The 12,289-nt window shown below is 33.6% G+C and overlaps 1 protein-coding gene across 1 annotated transcript in view; it reads left to right on the top strand.

The window, feature by feature from the left end:
* prkcg (protein kinase C, gamma) overlaps window positions 1–12,289 on the top strand; it is a 29,368-nt gene that overhangs the window by 2,846 nt on the left and 14,233 nt on the right. The window contains exons 2-7 of the mRNA XM_067393369.1: window positions 414–445; window positions 2,079–2,161; window positions 4,918–5,029; window positions 6,953–7,081; window positions 10,288–10,444; window positions 10,609–10,810. Coding sequence (XP_067249470.1) covers window positions 414–445; window positions 2,079–2,161; window positions 4,918–5,029; window positions 6,953–7,081; window positions 10,288–10,444; window positions 10,609–10,810 — 715 coding nt within the window. The remainder of the gene's footprint in view (window positions 1–413; window positions 446–2,078; window positions 2,162–4,917; window positions 5,030–6,952; window positions 7,082–10,287; window positions 10,445–10,608; window positions 10,811–12,289) is intronic.

Here is a 12,289-nt window from a genome sequence, read left to right on the forward strand (position 1 = left end):
CACATCTCTCAAAGCCTGTTGACTGGTCTGAAGGACACGCTTAAAGAGCCATAGATACTCTCAGATGCATTTTAAGAGCAGATCATGCCCAAAGTGTTGGGTGTCAAAGTATCTTATTTTAGTACTTTAGGGATTTATGCTAAGTTGTGTTTTGCATAGCAAAGATGTCATGAGCAGAGCAACCTGTTATTATGGTGAACTGAAGAGCACTTAAATTGCCCGTCGGATGAGGATTTCTTGAAATTACCTTATCTGTTGCAGCCTCAGCAGCTTATGTCTTCTGTTTGCCCTCTGTGCTGGTACACATATACACACACTCGACAGCTCTCTGTGATCTGCTCTTTCTCACATATCTATGCAATTACATACAATGTAATTAGACAGCATTATGTGAGTTTTTGTTTGTTTTACAGGGGAATTGGAAAGCAAGGATTCCAGTGTCAAGGTAATGATTTGAGTCTGTAATTTTACCATATTTAAATTCACACATGTACTCAACTAAAAACAAAACAGTGGCAGAAAATCCAGAATCGCTTATTCGATCTGGGGCTTCCTATCAAAGTCACCTGAAAATTCTTTTCTTCATGCTCATTCATAGCAGTATTTCTTTTTTCATGAATCCTTCATTTTATGGCCTATTTATGAATTGAGTAAAATTAAACGTTATCATAGATTGCTGTGAATGAGCATGAAGATCCTCTTCCATGTACCCCTCAATGTCTATGGTGGGCATGTGAAGATCAGAAAAGTGGTTTGCTGAAGCAAGTCTTATTTGACAAAAGGTAAGCTGAGACAGCAAAGTCTGAGCAAAGCCTTTTTTTGACCCAAGATCAAGTCCTGGCTTGTGGTTCTTTCTGATCCCGCTCTCTTTTTCCTACTTTGCTTCCTGTCTGCTGTCTGTTCTATCCTGTATAAACATGGCAAAAAGGCAATGTAGCAATGACCTGTACGCCCTCCATATAATCTCACTATAGTATTTTGTTTGCTGCATCATTACATTCAAAAGTTTTGGATCTGTACACTCTCAAAAATGCTGAGTTGAAAATGGTTTGCCTGACGTGCTGGGCAGTTTTATTTAACTCAACTGTTGTTTAAAAATGACTGTATGGCTGGCCTAAAATTAACCCAAAATCCTCAAAATCAGACACACAATTACTAGAGGCAACAATATTAATCAAAAGGTGAACATTTATTAATAAGCAATTTAATAAATGTTTATTGTTTAATTATTATTAATCGAACTTATTAATAAATGTTCATTTATTAAACATATTTTGGGTTCATTTTAAGCAAGCAATACAATAATTTTTAAACAATAGTTGAGTTAAATAAAACTACCCAGGAGGTTGGGCAAACATTTAACCTAACCACTGGGTTAAAACAACCAAATTCCTGGGCTTGTCCATTTTTAACCCAACTTGGGTTGTTGATTTATTTTTATTTTTTTAGTGTAAGGTTTTTTTTTTTAAATAAATGCATTTTTTTATTGAGTAAGGAGGCATTAAATTGATCAAAAGTGACAGTAAAGACATTTATGTTACAAAATATTTCTGTTTAAAAAAAATGCCATTCTTTTGAACTGAAAATTCTATAGCAGTAATATTAAAAATATTAAGGATCATGTGACACTTAAGACTGGATTACGGGAGACTGCTGAAAATTCAGCTCCGCCATCACAGGAATAAATTACATTTTAAAATGTAATAAAATATAAAAGTGCTATTTTAAATTGTAATAATATTTCACAATATTACTGTATTTTTGAATGCATAAACAACTTCTTTAAAAACCATTTAAAAAAAATATTTTATCCAAACTTTTGAACGGTAGTGTATATCATGAATTGTCATCATCAATAATACATTGTATATTGTGAATTATCTTGAATTATATTAAAAATTGTTTATTAAATTTATTAAGTGCACTCATAAATTAATTTATTCATCTTTTAATAATCCTCTATAACCCCTAACAAAGGGAATATTAATAAAATGTTCTACCATTACTTGTTAAACTGTGATACGTAGATACGGTTTCTTTTAATAGATATGTATACAATTGATATGTGTTTCTTTTAGTGTGCAGTTTTGTGGTGCACAAACGCTGCCATGAGTTCGTCACTTTTACTTGTCCTGGAGCCATCACTGCTCCCAAAGCAGAGGTATGTATGTAGCGTCTGTTTCTTTCTTTGTTAAATTGTACAGTGATCCCCTTGCCATTAGCATTATTTTTTTGTTGTTGTTGTTGTTTTTGTGCTATCACTTTTGCTTGATCATCGTATAACTCTTCTTTTCATGCTTGATTTTCTGCTATGATCACCAGAGTTCATCTTTTATTCTACTGTATCATCCGTACCCCATCTGTCTTTCTCCTCTTCATTTTTGCATGGCAAGCCATTTATTTTTTGGCTGAGTAAGCCAATATGGAAGTAGAACTCACCGTCACACACATTTTTTCCTTTTCCTGACGAGCCTTTTATTGCTCTCTCTTGCATACCTTCTTTAAAAGAGGATGCTTTAAAGGAAAAAGAATATCAATTTCCTCTCTCTCTTACTCATGCTACAGTATGATAAAACATGCAGGGGATGTGATATGATGGTGTTACACCGCTACTCACACTCGCGTAGTACAGAGTGAGTGTGAGAATATGTGTGAAAGAGAAAAGCAAGGAAGGGGTTTGTAACACACTCCCTCTGTTCCAAGTCCTAGTTAGCAGTCTACGTAGGCAGCTCTTTTCATCAAAGGCATCATGGGCCTCTTCCAAAGATTGTTTCAAAAGGGAGACAACTTAATTTTGCTGCCCCCAAATGCACTTTTTTGGCATTCTTGTGTGGTGAAGGCATTCCCAGAATGCATTGCGATAAATCATTGAAAAAAAGTTTAGTGTCATTAAAAAAATGGTTTATTTTTCCTAATATTTGTGTGTGTGTGTGTATATATATATATATATATATATATATATATATATATATATATGCATACTGGGACATAACATAACATAATAATATATAATAATAATAATTTTATATTTTTAATTAATAATACTTAATTGAATATAATTAATAATAATAATTAATAATTGACTGTCAAACGATTAATCGCATACAAAATAAAAGTTTGAGTTTGCCTAATATATGTGGATGTGCTGTGTGTAATTATGTATTATTATGTAAAAACATTAATGTATATATTTGAGAAATATTTACAAGTATATGTATTTATTTATATTTTTTTATAATTTATATTATATATAAATAAATTTTTTGTACATAAACATATTTCTCTTAAATATATGCATTAATTTGTGTGTATTTATATATACATGTTAATTACACACACATGTATTATGCAAACTCAAACTTTTTTGTATGCTATTTGTTTGCTATTTTTGCCAATTCAGTTGAAATTAAAAAGCAGACTGATAGACAAAAATAATTAATAATATATAATAATAATAATACTTATATATTATTTATTTATAATAATTGATTAAATTATTATTATAATTTACTATATTACATTACATTACATTAGGATAAGCTGTTTGCTTATATATACATTTTTTTATGCATATTGGGATATAATATAATGTAATATATCTTAATGTAATGCAATGTAATATGACATAACATAACATAACATAATATAAAACCTTTTTTGTTGCTATTTTTGCCAATTCAGTTGAAATTAAAAAGCAGACATATGCAGACAGCTGTTTGAAGAATGGATTGATGGATATTATATTGTTTGATATTATTTTGTATTGATACTATATTGATGGATGTTATATTAAGTCTATGGTATTCCTTTGCTCAAATGTGTCCTTTGGGTTAAGTCATTCCCAGAATGCATTTGGACAAGCTTATTGAAAAAAAATGATCCAAGATGGTAGACGAAGTGAGATAAATGTTGATTGTAAATCTATATTTCATTCAATACCAGAAAGTGTTGATAGAAATATTTCAGTGTAATTTAAAATTACTTTTTAACAATACACAATATTTGTTTGTATATATGTTTATGCTTACTAGAGTATCACACTGTTAGCTGAGCAACATGCTAACATCAAACTACTGAAATCGCTACAAATTGAGAGCATGAAGCAATGTTTGTGAATCTTCACTTCTGTGATAGTTAGGATGCTGTCTTAAAAGGCATCTGCAGGCAGTGAGGCAGCTCACTAGGTTTTGGAAGAGAGCTACAGTATTTATTATCATCATGTCTTGTTCAGGAGAATAGTTACAACTTTTTATGAGATTTTTTTCATAAGCAGCTAAATAAAATGATTGTACAATGAGGTAAAGGAGAAGTGCTTGTGCGACTAGGCCATAAGGAAGGGTAGACAATGCCTGTGTGAAAGGCAGATGAGGCAGACTGACAAAGAGGGAGAGAAGTGGAGAGGAAGATTGTCAGAGGGTGGAGAAAAGCAGCGGGCAGCATTCAGAGAGTGAGAATGAGGTGGAGAGAGAGAAACGAGGGTGGGGTGGAATGGGTTTAGGCATTTAGGAGGATTCAGTTTTCACAGCTGAGCTGAACTCATATATTCATCCACCATTCATCCTCAAAATAGCCCTAGCTAATTGGCTCCCAGTGAAAAAGTCACTTCAAAATGAAGCCTTTCCTCTGGACCTTTAAAGAGAGAGAGAGAGAACCAGAGGGAAAGTAGAATATCTGTGTTTGTTTGTGCATATGCTTGGTGTGTGTGTCAGTGCATAAAGCTTGTCCTATTTATAGAGCAAAGAACAGTATGAGAGGGCTTCTTATCAGACACATAATTTAAATCTCTTTTCCAAGAACTGGGCGTGCATGGTGCCCCTCTTTGTTAAATATGAAAACACATCAAAGTGCAAAATGCCAATGGACTAAGCAATAAAATAATTAAATGAGTACAATGTTTTTTTCTGTCCTTCCCTCTAGGATCTCAAGAGCAAACACAAGTTTAAAGTACATACATATGCCAGTCCCACCTTCTGTGATCACTGTGGGTCTCTGCTCTACGGCCTCATACATCAGGGCATGAAATGTGCCAGTGAGTCTATACATATATATATATATATATATATATATATATATATATATATATATATATATATATATATATATATATATATATATATATATATATATATATATATATATATTGAGCTAAGGATTATCCAAATGAAGTTCATCTAGACCAGGACTTGCGCGCGGAAAATACGCGTTATGTGAACGTCCCTAAAAGAAAATGAAATTGAAACTTTTGTGAAGTAAGTCAGTTCCTTCAGAAATGCATTCATATAAAGCCCACCCCAATTTAATGTGTAGAATTGTCTTCCAATATTCGGAGCATCGCAACAGTGAACTTGCTCTGCCCGGTACAGTATTTTCTCTGCTCTTCTCTATGCGTCCGTCTTCAGCGTGTCCCATCTCTTGCCTCTGATAACGGCCACACAAATTACATTTTGGGAAATTATTGCAGTGCATATTGTCTGGGACAAAAAAATGGAACTGGCTGGTTCTGATTGATGGTGGATAGACCGGTACATCTCTATTACTGGCAACAAAAATAAAGTAGTTTGAACCGTACATATTTCACTGCGTTATACACACCAACCGCTGCTGACTTTTCATTTTTGCCGCGGCTCTCACAGCTGGTGTGAACAAGCTCGCGTCTTTTGTATCATAAAAATGTTATCGGATGTGATCGACCAACGCTGAGAGACCACGTATAGAATCAAAGGAATTAATTGACAATATATTTGGATGTTGTGGGCGATCATATGGTGCATTGAAAGTATACAAAAAAGTTTTTTGACCTCATGTTTGACCTCAAAGCATATAAACTCTTTTTTCTCATGCTTTAATATAATATAATATAATATAATATAATATAATATAATATAATATAATATAATATAATATAATATAATATAATATAATGTAATATAATATAATATAATATAATATAATATAATATAATATAATATAATATAATATAATATAATATAATATAATACATTTAAATTTATTTATAAATTTAAAAAATCCCCTGCCCAATCTCCGTAATGTTTAAAATATTTTTGTTGTTTTTTTCTAAATTCAATCGAAATAATTAAAAAGGAGACTTGCAAATAGAAGTGTTGAATTTACTTAATTATTATATTATATTATATTATATTATATTATATTATATTATATTATATTATATTATATTATATTATATTATATTATATTATATTATATTATATTATTGTTAAGTTCAGGATTGGGTCAAATTTAATTTACTCAAATTCTTTGTGCATATACTTGTTGGAGTAATCCTGCCAGCCATTCAAGCATATATATAAATTACTGTAAATTTTAATATCTATTCATTTTTCAAATTACAGTAAGTGATTTTAATTTAATGAATTAAGTGCATTTCTTGCTCAAATTCTACATGAAGCACAACATTCATATCATTTAAATATTTTTTTACAACATTTTTATCCTGATTAAACTGTATCAGTTCTGAGATTAGCATATCATAATTATCAAGATCGCTGTTATTAAATGAACATTAATTTATCTAATGGTATCACACATGTAGAGTGATGTTTTTGCAGGATTTTAATAGATATCTCATACTGTATATTAGATTGAATTCATTCCCATTAACTATCGTTTAATCCATGAAATAACAACCATGTCATCTAATATAATTTGCATGACATGATACACTTTCAGAAAATAATAAAGCAGGCTGTTGCAGCTGACAGCACTTGCTACTTCAGCATGTCGTCTCGTAAGGTACAACGTATGACAATGCATATGTTAACAATTACACTGTTTCTATTAGATTTGGAAGATTTATTAGACAGACTGGTCTTTTTTGTTTTTGGACTTGCAAGAGACTATAAGTACATCACTCTTTCTCTCTGTCTTTTGTTTTTGTGTTATTTGTCTGTTTGTGTGTGACTGTGCGAGAGAGGTTGTGACATGAATGTACACAAGCGTTGTGAGAGCAGCGTCCCCAGCTTGTGCGGACAGGACCACACTGAGAAAAGGGGGAGGATTCGTCTGACTGTGCGTGGAGAGAAAGAAGACATATATGTCACAGGTGAACATACCTGTAACGTCATGGCCTGGTTTTAAAAACAGTGCTTAGATTAAGCCAGGAGTTGGCCTTAGTTAAATTAGGACATTTAAATAGCTATTATAAACGTGCCTTAGAAAAAACATCACTGGTGTGCCTCTTGAGACAAAACAATGACACTGACATATTTTAAGATATGTCAGTGCAAGCTGCTTTCAGTTAAAACAACTCAAACGTCCATTTTAGTCTGGGATTAGGTTTAAAGGTGCACTATGTAATATTTTCTGTCTGCTAGAGGTCGCTTGACGCCTATTCAAAACAAAGGCGTAGCTTGATGACGCCAAGTTTGAGCGCGGAATCTTGGGACATGTGTCTTAATTGGGATAGGACTCGGAAGGAAATCATTTTCATGAATGCGATTATTACCGTTACTGTAGTATGAAGCAGAGCAGGGCCGAGTGTTGTGGGAGCTGAACGAGGCCGCTGGAGCGATTGCGCAAAACACACCTCACGAGCAGCAGGACTTTTATTATGACACAGTCGCCAGCGCCGCTTCTGCTTTTTCGGTCATGAATATGAGGTAACGCAGCTCTGTTTATCATATTAGATCATGTATTAGATACATTTATTTTATTGCTGAAAATGATGTTATAACGTTACTCTGTGCGTTCGCTCGGTGGATGCTGTGAGACACTGTTACACACTGCAGTAAGCTGATCGATTTTAGAATATATTAAATGCAGGATGGCTTGTGTTGATAAATGGCATGCAATTCATTTTAAACCGTATTGTATGATGGAGAAAATTCTGTATTACTGTTACTAAAAATAAAGCTGCATCTGATTATGCTATGTTAGCTACTTGACAAAATAGTGTTTTTCTCTGAGGCATGGTAAAGCATACTCTCAAAACATCAAGAAAATTTGATTTAAACAAAGACTAAACGTGTTGAGCTATGTAACAATAATTAGTTTTCTGTCTATAAATATATCAAAACAGTTGTTCCCTTGTGTATTGAAACATGTAAATATTAAAGCGTCTTTGGTGTTTCCATGGTTTCTACAAAATAAAACCGGAAACCGAGGGTTAAAGCGGGTATGACGCAATTGACAGGCGACTCCTCACACGTCCCGGAGCCTTGGTTAAAATTGCAGTTTTCTCACGATTTACAAATAGTTGGAAACATTTGGGATATTGTAAGTACTCAAATATATAACGCTGGCCTAGTGGTTTTTGGATATTTTACTGCAAAATTCTTACATATTGCACCTTTTAAGCCTTGCCTGTAAAACATGAGTTTTAAAACTGAATATTATGTTATTACAGTATCTGTTACATATTTTTATTTTTGTGCTCTCCCACATACATGGTCTTGACATTCTTGACTGTATCCAACAAAATTGATACAACAATGTTATGATGTTGACATAATCCATCTAATTGATATTTGATTAATTTTTGCAAAAACAAAATGCTTATTATTAATTCATTTTAAAGGGGTGGTTGATTATGATTTCACTTTTTTAACTTTAGTTAGTGTGTAATGTTGCTGTTTGAGCATAAACAACGTCTGCAAAATTACGACGCTCAAAGTTCAATGCAAAGGGAAGTATTTTCTTTTAAAGAATTCTCTGTTTAAGGACTACAACAAACGGCTGGTAGGAACTATGATGAGCTCCTTCCCAGGTTAGTGACATCACTAATCCTAAAATTTACATTAACCCTGCCCCTGAGAACATGCAACAAAGAGGCTGAGGCCATGTTGAGCTGCTTTAAAGAAGAAGAAAAGTTGTTGTAGTAGAGTGTTGTTACAATGCCGTCATTTTACGCTGGACTGCTTCAAAAAGAGGGTCAATTCAACGCTTGAGTTGCACAAAAGATTAACATGACGGCACATGATGGTTGATGAGTTGAATCAACTCCACAACAACTACATACATTTATCCACTAACAGTTCAGAAACATCCAGATCCATTCTATAAGTTGTAACTTCTTCCTGAGTCTCTCCCATCAGTGTCTGACTCCGATTTGAACAATGTAAGGCTGAACACCATTACTGACAATCATCAATTTGGCTGCGTGAGATTCTCCAGCTTTGTTGTTGTTGAGCAACCAAAGTGCGAGCTGTTCAAGCTCTGCCCTCTTCTGGAAAGCGGCACTTCATTTGCATTTAAAAGCACACACACAAAAACGGCGTGTTTTTGCTCAAACCCAAATCGGGGAGAATTTGACAAGCTATAATAAATGATCTGTGGGGTATTTTTTAAACTTCACAGACACATTCTGGGGACACCAGAGACTTATATTACATCTTGTAAAAGGGGCATTGTAGGTTGCCTTTAATGACCAAAAAAGTATGCAACCATGCCATTTACCCCATTACAGAACACAACCATTCAACCCTGTTCGCCAAATTATTGTACGAAAAAACGATTAAACAAATGTTTTTCTTTAATTTGATAAATAACCCCTACCAAGTGACAGATTAATTTAAGATACATATATATAACTATATTAATTGTATTATATTCATAAATGTTATCTTATTTTAGTGCTATTTTATACAATGTAAAAGAAATATGTAGGTTATACATGGCCCCAAGTTTAGTTAACTGGCTTGCAAAAATTTCAAACCCTTTAGAAAATTAATAGAAAATAAATGTCTGGCTGTCCTTGTTTTGTACTCTGTTCATGGAAAGTGCTAGGTAATGTTTATTAAGGTGCTCCTATTTATACCCCAATGAAGAATTACTCCTTTGCTCACAGAGAGAATTTGCTGTTTAAGGAAATACACTGGAGATGCATTATGAGCCGCTTGGCACAACTCAGCTTTCCTCCAGCAGAGGGAAATATGTGCATACAGCATCATCAGTGCATGAGGAAAAAGCTAATTATACACACGCAATCTGCTGTATTACAATGCATTAGCTGCACTGTGTCAACTTAACTAAGCCTGTGGCTCTTACATCAGCACCGCCATAGAGTCTAATGAGTAGTGAGAAGACTACTAATGCTCTACAGAGAATTTGAGCATTTAAAAATGCACTGCTGTCATGTTTCATTCTGACAGGTCAATTTAACAGTACAACTGAACACACATTCACTATTCAAAGCATATAAACAGCAACATGCACATTTGTTTTATTCTATTGCATAAGATGAGTAATGCAAATACTATTATGCATAAACACACATGCTTAGTTCTCAATAATATATATTTTATGTTTTAGTGCATGAGGCACGTAACCTGATACCCATGGACCCTAACGGCTTGTCGGACCCTTATGTGAAGCTCAAACTCATCCCTGATCCAAAGAGCCAGAGCAAACAGAAAACCAAAACCATCCGTTCTACGCTCAACCCCATCTTCAACGAGAGCTTCACCTTGTGAGTGTTTATTTTGTTTGTTTGTATGTATGTGTGTACAATCCAGAAGTTGTTACCATGATGCTAGCGTGTTGTGGGTGGTTGCCAAGGTGTTGCTATGCAGTTGCTAAGGTCTTCTAAGTGGATGCTAGGCTATCTCTCTCTTTCCTTCTGTCTGAGTGTAGTTCAGTGCGTGGGAGGCAGTGGGACAGGCGTTTGTCTGTAGAGGTCTGGGACTGGGATCGGACCTCAAGGAATGACTTCATGGGCGCTCTGTCGTTCGGCGTTAGTGAGATATTCAGACGTTCCGTCAGCGGCTGGTTCAAACTACTCAACCAGGATGAGGGAGAGTATTATAACATCCCTGTACCCGACCCAGACCTGCAGGTACTCTCAGATCTTGTGCTTTTACTGTTATTATACTTGTATGTAATTCATTTTTGTTGGCTGTGTGTGAGTGTTCTTGTATACATGGTTTATGAGGACACAAATATGTATAACGACATGGGTATTACAACATAAACATGGTTTATGAGGACACTTGTAAACCAAATGGCTTAAAAAACATACTAAACTGTTTGTTTGTTTTTTTTATTTAAAAAATGCAGACAGTTTTCTGTGATGGGTAGGTTTAGGGGTAGTGTAGAGGGATAGAATATACAGTTTGTACAGTATAAAAACCATTATGTCTATGGAATGTCCTCACTTTGATAGCAAAACAAACCAGTGTGTGTGTGTGTGTGTGTGTGTGTGTGTGTGTGTGTGTGTGTTTATGGTCTGATCAGCCATACAGCTAATTATTGAACTAAAGTTGATGATTTCAGCTTTAGTAACACTTTTTTGTGTGTGAAAATTGTCACATTTATGATCTGACCAACTTTATAGCTAATTTTTAAATTAAGGTTGATGTTTTTTCAACATTTTTGATAATTTTTTGTAAAAGTTTTATGATTTGGCCAGCTATACAGCTGTTTAAACCACAGTTGATGATTTTATTTTTTTTTATTTTTTTTAATGTGAAATGTATCACATTTATGTGTTTGCACATTTATGTGTATTTCATTTTTGGTAACACTTTATAATAACATTCTGTATGCTAACACAAGTTAATGCAATAGCTAAAATGAAATAATATAATACAGCATTTATTTATTTGGGTTAATTTCTACATTATACTAATATATTTTTAATATTTCAAGTAGTATACATTAACAATAGTAACTGTATTATGAACATGAATTAATAAAAAGTGTAAAATAATTAGTTTAAAAAAGTTTTAAAAAAAGTTTTTGCAAATTAACATTAACTTTCATAAAGTGATGTTGTTAGTTCATGAAAAATAAAATGGATCTTCTGATGAAACTTCTCTGATTTCTCTCTGGTGACACTGTATGCCAGACATTTCCAATTATTACTTTTTTTTTTCAGAGAAAAGACCTCACACTTCTTGTAACATTTCACGACTTTAACTAATTGAACCTTATTGTGTTCATGTTACCTTTTTTTGTATAAATACACCCCTGTATTACCTACTCTAAGCACTCGATAATGTAGCCAACAACTTTTCAGTTGCCATCCAGAACTTTAAACACTAAAGTCTTCAAGTGACTGTCCATGAAGCATCATTATTGTGCCCTTGAGCAAAGCACTTTACTCCAGTTTGCTCCAGGAGAGATTATTTTTGTAATAAGTGTATTGTAAATCACTTTAAGTAAAAGTGTCAACATGCAGTGTTCAGCCAAGAGAATGCTAATAGAAGCCTTAGGCCATCACAGGTCCACAAATAAACGTGTTGATCTAAGATCAAATGTTCTATTTGACAACATGAAGTCGCAAACAGCCACGTGTAACACTCAACCCTGTAGG

This window comes from Chanodichthys erythropterus, chromosome 2 (assembly GCF_024489055.1).
Source record: "Chanodichthys erythropterus isolate Z2021 chromosome 2, ASM2448905v1, whole genome shotgun sequence".
NCBI classification, from domain to species: domain Eukaryota; kingdom Metazoa; phylum Chordata; class Actinopteri; order Cypriniformes; family Xenocyprididae; genus Chanodichthys; species Chanodichthys erythropterus.